Source organism: Solanum verrucosum, unplaced genomic scaffold (assembly GCF_900185275.1).
Source record: "Solanum verrucosum unplaced genomic scaffold, falcon-dt-bn FXZP01000218.1, whole genome shotgun sequence".
Classification (NCBI taxonomy): domain Eukaryota; kingdom Viridiplantae; phylum Streptophyta; class Magnoliopsida; order Solanales; family Solanaceae; genus Solanum; species Solanum verrucosum.
Window position 1 is genome coordinate 570,030 of NW_026020464.1, and position 8,569 is coordinate 578,598.

General features: G+C 38.2%; 1 protein-coding gene across 1 annotated transcript; it reads right to left on the reverse strand.

Annotated features, from left to right (window-relative positions):
* Nucleotides 1-288: 288 nt before the first annotated feature.
* Nucleotides 289-8,362, reverse strand: LOC125808932 (uncharacterized). The gene is given in 7 exon segments (XM_049488610.1): nucleotides 289-670; nucleotides 1,277-1,406; nucleotides 1,649-3,652; nucleotides 4,467-4,980; nucleotides 5,389-5,590; nucleotides 5,592-5,824; nucleotides 7,716-8,362. Coding segments are annotated over 5 exon segments (2,703 nt in total). The 5' UTR covers nucleotides 8,275-8,362; the 3' UTR covers nucleotides 289-670; nucleotides 1,277-1,406; nucleotides 1,649-2,457.
* Nucleotides 8,363-8,569: the final 207 nt, after the last annotated feature.

Sequence of the window (8,569 nt, forward strand, 5' to 3'; positions counted from 1 at the left end):
CAAGGGATAGACAAATCAAAACAAAAGTATAGTTTGCTTCTGGAGATAATTTAATCAGTTCACAAGACACAAATATCTTTCAGATCCAGGGATGAGAACACTAGCCAAATTTCGAGGGTCAGAATCAACTTTTACCCTATAGGATAATCTGCTATCAGGGAGTGAAAATGGTATCAGCCAACACCATTTTTAACTCAAGTATAGTCCACTAGTGAAGAATTGATGGGAAAGAAGGATGATAAGCATCATGTGGATGTATTGAAACTTTAACATACAAAGGAAGAAGACTACTGAAAAATATCTGTTGATTTTTATTTCATAGATGGCCCATACACACCTAAACAAAGTGTCTACTCTTGAGCTATAATCCTTGTCCAAAAAAAACATCCTAGCAAAAATACATTGTCAAATCACCAGCCAAAATTAATGTTTCCTCGCCTTGCTGCTTGTGCCTTTTAGCTAGTCATACTACTTCTTATAGAACCTCCAACCACCCCAAAAAACAAAACGAGGAAAGCAAGGGAGAGAAGCCGAGATGAAAGACGGGGAAGGGTAAACGTGAATGTAAATGAAAAAGGAAGGGGGAAGAGAAGGAAATTATAAGTGTGACATCAACCACATCTAGATTGACAACAGGATACAGCTCTCAGTCCCATACATCCAGCACCACCTAGAAAAAACAAAATGGAAAACCCAAAAAAAAAAAAAAAGAAGGCAGAGATTCTTCAGACAGTTAACAAAGAATGCCTTCAGAAGACAATAAGGTGGCCACCATGAGAGCATAGGAGTCAATATAAAGTACAAGGGTAATACGAGAATTTCCACAATCAGATATATGATACAGATCAAGGAGGGAATTCCTCAGATAAGGTTATTTCATACAATGTATGTAGCTTTTACATGTCATAGCATGCTACAAACAAGTGTCAGCATACAGTGCAAATGTGGATTTCATACATACCATTCCCCCAAATAAATGACTTAATCGCGCTTCTATTTTCTTAATGCCTATTGTTTTTCTTAAGTGCAATATTTTTTCCTAATATTTGAAGTAACTGCAAGAGGTTCCAATCACTTTAATTACTGTAATCCCGGAGGACACTAGACGAATAAAATATAAGCAAGAGGCCAGATAAACCACCTGTTAATCAATTAGACAATTTCGGCTACTAAAATTGTGTGTGAACTAGAGGTGTTGAGCAATAACCATCATGTCCTCCATTACTCCGTTTGCAAGGATAAAAACTAGAAGCTAATGAATTCAACAAGATTTTACCTGTTATGGAACAATTGAGTTCCACCAATTAAAGAACAGATATGAGTATCTGTTTCATGCTCGATTCAGGGAGCATCATGCACTATCATCTCAGCAACATCTGATTACATTAACCTTAATAGCAGCCTGCCTAACCAAACATTTTCAAGAAGAAAGACAAAAGAAAGAAAAAAAGGGAAAAAAAAGGAGAAAATGGAAAAAAGGAGAAGAAAAGATGAGGAAAGAAGCAATGCAAAATATGTGAAGATTAACAACCTTAAATTTTAACATATTTCTTCATCCCAACAATTTTCAGCAAGCATTCTTAAAATAATTGTTCCAAAAGCAGTGAATGCCCTCCCATTCAAACAACCAAAAATTTCAACTGCATACCTTCAAATACAATCAGATATAACTTTGCCCATTCAATTGATAAAGCGCCAACAAGAACCAGTCCCAAGACCTGCATGTTTTTGGAATTTAACAGGCCCACCAAGCCACCAAATGTAAATAAAATTGGAGCCTACTACCGAATTACCAACATCACTAACTCATCATGCAAAGGTAGTATAATAGATTCATAAGACAACTACGCTACTTAATTAGAAAGCTTTTTGAAACTACCCTATCATTAGATCGCATCAGTTAATGAGTACAGGATATGAGAACATAATGCTCAAGGACATTCAAATTCTTCAGTGGAAGGCACAATTCCCTCACAAGAAAGGGTAATTGATATACCTTCCTTCACAACACTGATATTACTAAAAGGATAAGGGGTAATTAAAATCCTCAAACAGACATACAATTAAGAAATTACTACCTACTGACAGAGGTAAAAGTTCACCATACATGAGCTCAAAAAGTAGTTCACAAGAAACTCAGCAGAGTTGATCCAAGATGGCACAAACTTGATACTCAACCTTTCAACTAATGCTACTTCACTTTCTGGTTATGTTCCATGAAGGACCTGCAAAAGAAGCAAAATAAGGCGTTTTCGTCATACAAACTGCAATTAATTCAGTCTAACAGATCTTTCTTGATCATCGGGTGTTGGGATCACAATCTTCCAGGACATCATGCTTCCTCAAAACTTCTCATGTTTTCTGCAATGGTAAAATAAAATGTTCACACAATTGAGTATCACAAGCCATAACCCGTAGATTCAGAACTCTATGAATTGGAAGCTATCAGTCACTGGTTTACATTCCCTTAGCAGGATCTTCTTCCATCAAGCTAATCTCAGTTGTTCCATGATTATTGTCATCCTGCCTAGATCTTCTCTGGTGACCCCTATGACCTCTCACTTCATCCTTTACGGTTTCATCTTGACCTGATCCATGCCTACTTTCAGAAGAATTTGATCTAGAACGTGCCCTGAGCTTTGATCGTCGGCTATCAGAACGGCTTGCTGACTGTTTAGTTCCGTGCTGCTTATCATCAACAGATATTGACCTGGAGCGCCTTTTACTTCGACTCTTTGATTTCTCTTTTCTGCTCCTTTCTAATTTAGCACTTGAATGATGTTTTTCTTCAGGAGATCTGGACCTTGACTTTGAGTGCCTTCTACTTCGATGCTTAGGTTTATCTCCTTTATTTCTGTCTACTTTATCACTTGAGTGAACTTTCTCTTCAGGAGATTTGGACCTTGACCTGGAGCGCCTTCTAGCATGATGCTTTCTTTTCTCTTCTCTGCTTCTGCTAGAAAGATGCTTCTCTTCTGGAGATCTGGACCTGGAGGCTCTTCTCTGCTTTGACTTGCTTTCTTCCACAACTTCCGGTGACATTTTCTTCTGTGCATCTTCATCAACCTGTGGTGATGCTGACCTTCTTTGATCCTTCTGCCTGGCTTTCTCACCCCTGCTTCCTTCTAGCTTATCATCAGACTGGTCCCTAACTTCAGCAGACTTTGATCTCGAGCGCCTGCTATATTTTGATTTTCTTTCACCATCTTTTGGGGATGACCTACTTTTTCGTCTATGTTCAGGCGATAGTGACTCATGACGAGAAGCTCTACTTGTCTTAAGTGCTGGACTTTCTCGGCGGTGTTTTGGTGAGCCTGAATCGTCACGGTAAGATTTTCTAGTTCGAGGACTTGCGCTTCTACTTCTGTTTCTCCTTGAAACAGGAGAACGACGATCATAGAATCTAACAAAATCCCGTCTTCGACTTCTTTCATTAGCATATCTAACATCCCTATATGGCCGCCTTTCATCTTCATAGCCTGAATAGCGCCGGGATCTCACAGGTGACCTGGATCTATAATCTCTTGATCTCCGTGGAGGAGAGAAAGAACGGGATCTCCGCCTTCGCCTATAACTTATTGGAGATCTTGATCTGGATCGAGATTTGGATGGCGACCTGGATCTTGACCTAGCACGACTGGGAGAAGGTGACCTATAACAGTGCAGCTCATTAGTAGAAGACCAATACAGTTAAACAAGCAAATAAATAGCAGATGATGAGAAACTCTATACACTCTCGGACATCCAAATCCTAGAAAAAAATTGTCACCTTCCTAGAAATTGCTCCAGATTAACATTCCTTACATTTGTTTTTCCATAATAAGGAACAACCAATACCAGCAAACATTATAGGATCTCCTGCAGAACTGAAATAGATTATGCAACAATTATTCAAGATTTTTTTTATATAAACCATAAGATGCTTGGAAGATTCACGAGGAAAGCCTTGTCCTTGTCCCACTCCACTCAAATTCCACCCTTGTAAAACATATGATACCTGGGAGATTCAGTAGGCCATCCTTTTAATTAGATTCCACTCCTCCCAGAACCACTCACATATAACTTATAAAGCAGATACTAAGATTGTTCCTAGTACCCCCCCCCCCCCCCCCTCTCTTCATTGGAACTTGTTAGTGACCTCTTTATCACTCTAGATCAAAGACAGCCATAGAGAATCTTAAAAGGTCGCAATACTCACAATTAAGTCTATTACGTTGTCAATTATAATCAAAGCATTGAACATAGCCAGCTATATGTAATCTTTTTTGGTATCTACAGGTATGGATATGCATAGCTTACATTCACTTCATGCTGTTTCCTAAACACAAGGCATGGTGATGTTCTACAGGTGCAATAAGTCCAACTATTAATAATTAAACAAGATACTCCTGATACCAGTTTAGATGAATTACCAAACACATAAGATAGATTATAAGCATATAAGAAAAATAGCTCAAGTGACATACTTAGCTTTGTCATCAGTTTCCATATCTTCAGAAACCAGGCCATTCGCTTTCAACATCTTGCTTATTTCTGCAGCTCTTGCGGCAGCCAAATCTGTAGCAGTTTTCATGGTTGCAGCTCGATTAGCAGCTTGTTGTTCAGTCATAGCTTGCTGCATTAATAGGGCTTGCTGGAACTGCATCTGCTGCATTGCTACTGCTTGCTGCATCATCAAGGGCAAAGAAGAAGAGCCCATTGATGAATTTAAGACAGCTGCCTTTGGAGGAAGTTGTTTTGCCATTTCAACATTTAAGGGGCGACCACCAACTTCTATATTGTTCAATGCTAAAGCAGCAGTTGCTTCTTCGGGTTTTGAGTATTCGATGTAAGCAAAATGTTTGGATTCAGTAATGCTACAATCAATGATTGCACCACAAAAACCAAACAGCTGTTTCAACTGATCCACTGTCAGAAGTGGACTGAGATTGCTGACTTGCAAAGTTCTTTTAAGGGATTCGGCCTTTCTATCTTTGTCACCTGATACATAAAGAAACATAAATAGCACAAACAAGTAGAATGAGGTACACTCTCATGGATACACAGCAGAAATGCCAATAAGCATTTTTAATTCTACACATCATATTTTATGATGAGTAGGTTGGGGGAAGAAGCAGAGAGAAAGTAGTAAGAGCCTATCTGCTCTCATTAAGTTATAGAAGCAATATAGTTTGAAGAAACTTAAGTAAGAAAAGTTTATGAGCAGCCCCCAGTAACAAAAAAATATATAAATTACTTATTAGGCAATGATGGGAGATAGAAGTACAAGAAAAAAATATTCAAGAATCAATGTACAAGTGGACTAGTGGAGTAAGGAAATTTTAAGAATAACTCACAATAATCAACAAATAGGATGAATTTATAGACAGTAATGAGAGCTAGAAATACCAGACGAATCTTTTCCAGACTGTGCTTGTGCCTGAGCAGCATGCGCTTGAAGAGCTTGTGCAGCAACAATTGCCTGAGCAGCAGCCATAGCAGCCGCAGAAGGTGCCATGGGCACTTGACTAAGTGTTCCCATACTGGTGGTCGCAGCTAGAGCAGTCATTAGAAGATTGTGAGGGGGGTGATTGAATTTGCAATCAGTTTTTTGCACATCGTCCATAAAGGTACTCTCGGCAAACTTCCCCAATAGATGCTCCAATTCCAGGTAAAACTACACCTCCAGAAGCTCCAGGAACAATACCTGGTATCATCCCAAGCAATCCTGGGACTGCCCCAGATACAGAACCAGAATAGTTTGGCATATTAGGCATGTTCTGGTTGACCATATTTGGAAATGTGGCTGACGGTACTATACCCAATAGCCCGCCAGTAGTACTGCCTGCGTGATACAAATACAGCATTAAATTCTTTAACATCTAGAATATAATGTTGAATTTTGTAAACCAAAACATGAGTACATCTTCATCATAACGATGTACTGAAAAGGAAAATATCTAACATATTGTTACAGTTCCATGTTATACGTCAACCATATCATTCCTCATTCAAACTACATCACAATATTAATGAGAGCATCACAAAAGAGAAAAATAAGAGTAAGCACAAGAGAACAGCAGTACCACATTTTATAATATAAGTTCTGAAACAGATTCAGAGAGGAATGTTAAAAATGAAAAAATATGGTGAGAGTTATTCAAGAAAAGAACAGAAGGTGGGGTAGTAGTTTGAAAGCTTCTAGCCAGTATATAAAGTCCTCTTGCTTTTATGTGACTAAAATACGGTAACCAAGCAATAAATCAAAGACTGAGTCACATTCCTGCTATGATGCACCATCAACTTATGATCTCTGCTTCAGCCAAACCCATGCTGACACCTTTGTTGTCATCTTATCTATCATGGATATGCTTAGACTCTTTCTACTTCCCTTCATATAATAACCCATAGCCAACACAAAACAACTTGGGACATCTAATTGAGTAATTTATATTCTGAATAATTGGTAGTGGTAAGGTTATCGTGGAATGAATTTTTAATAAAGTTTTAGCTCTAACAGGAATTTAGAAATGTTGACAAAGGACAAATGCGTAGATCAAAAAAAGTAGATATACATACTCACGGAAGGCACAAAAGTGAACACAAGAAGACAACATTCTATTTGGGGAAGAGCAGAATAATTCTGGTGGAGAGGTGCAGCAGATACAATTCTAGACTACTGATGGGTGGTGAAAATTGTTCCAAAGGTGAAATAATATATTCCGTAATTACATTGAGGTGCTACGTCTTACTAAGTAGAACCTCATATCTAACACCAAACAGCTCCATTAAACTTGGGACAACAGAAATGGACTTTAAATCATCACAATTAAATGGGAGCCCCAATATATTTTGAGGGGGCTTTTTTTTATGGGGCTCCTATTGATTCTGATGTTTTTAAGTCCAAAACAACAACTAAAGAACTCCACAAGCCATCCTGATAACAACAGAAATCATCAAGACAATCCAACTAAATAGCACACGACCAAAAATAAGAATTGACCAACCGCAATCAAATGGGACCTCATCTCAGCAATCCCATTGATACTAGATACTTTAAAAAAACCACCTGTTTTTTAGTACGATAGCCAAATATTAATTCTGATTAGTAAAATTGATTAGTTTAGGTTAAATAATTCAAGAAAGCCTTTAAAAAGATGCAATCCATTTAATATAACCAATATCATAGCCTCATTTGAAAATTTACAATCCAATCAACTATCCACATTACCACAAACCACAATTATGCTTAAACACAAATCAATCACGTACTCACTTTGATCCAACTTTTAGAAGTCAAATCAGACTCGGGTGAAAAGTATTTTAGAGTTTAGATAAATGTTATCATTCTAAAAAGAATATCTTTAGTTCATAAATCCAATCTTTTTCTAAAAAAAGAAATTTTACACAGCTTTTTGAAAAATTTAGGCCCTCTAAATAAAAAGCTATCCATTTTGCTCCATTGGACACATTTAATTCTAATGTTAAACAATTCACATTTCTTTAATACTAGAGTATCACTACAATTATTACTAACCAACAATTTTCTAGACAAACTAAAAGATTTGGCGTATGCTACTACACCTAATGTATGTTGCCATTGTCCCTAGATCCCAGCTAGTTTTAGCATCTTTTGCTTCCCAAAGTTCTTTATTCTTCACTAAGCTAAGCTACCTGACGTAGGAAGTACAAAGCAGTATGAAATTCACCACTCCAAGTGAAGAAAAAAAGCAAACCTGTGCTGAAGAAAACAGGGAAAGGACTACCCATGATAGGCTTTCCATTACATTCAACATTCACCATATAATTTCCTCTCTTCTGAACAATATAACTCACTGTGTATGTCCCATCACCCATATCCTTCACAATTCCTTCCAAATCTGATCCTCCAACTCCAACACCAGGTGAAACTCTAATCTTAACCTGCGCCCCACCATGTGGTACCTTACGACCATCAGAATCCTTCGTCACAACGGTGAAAGTTGACGGAGCACACGCTGTTCCACCGGCGATTCCAGTACCGGCGGCCGTACATTTTATAGGGTCAACCGGACCGATCGGCTTCTCCGCAAGCCTCTTCTGCTCATATTCCTCGTCGTCTAAGTCACTGTCGGATGCGGCTGCGGCCGTAGTGGCTGAAGCTTCGACGTTCTTAAACGTGGCATCGAAAGCAGCTTTCGCAGCCGCATCTTTCTCTGCTTCGCTCTTAAGCTTCGCTTCCTCTGCTTGCTTCGCCCATATCGGTTTCACCGCTGCCGTCACTGTAATCGCCGATGAATTGTTCCGGTCAGCCATGTAACTGTAGCTACAAAATATGCTAACCCTAAATTTGGTCAAGGGATCTGGTGAAGGGCAAGACCGAAGAGAAATAGACCAAAAAATAAGAGGTGTCAATCTATAGAAACCTCAAAGTTATGGACTAGTATAGAATTAAAGAAATTACGAGTACTTAAATGAACTTCTAATTTTATTCTTTTTACTTATATTATTTTTAAAATTCCTTCTTTTTTACCTGAATTTGCTCTATTTGAGACGAGTGATTTTTTGAAAATAGACTCTCCATCTATACGAGATAATAATAAATTTTGCA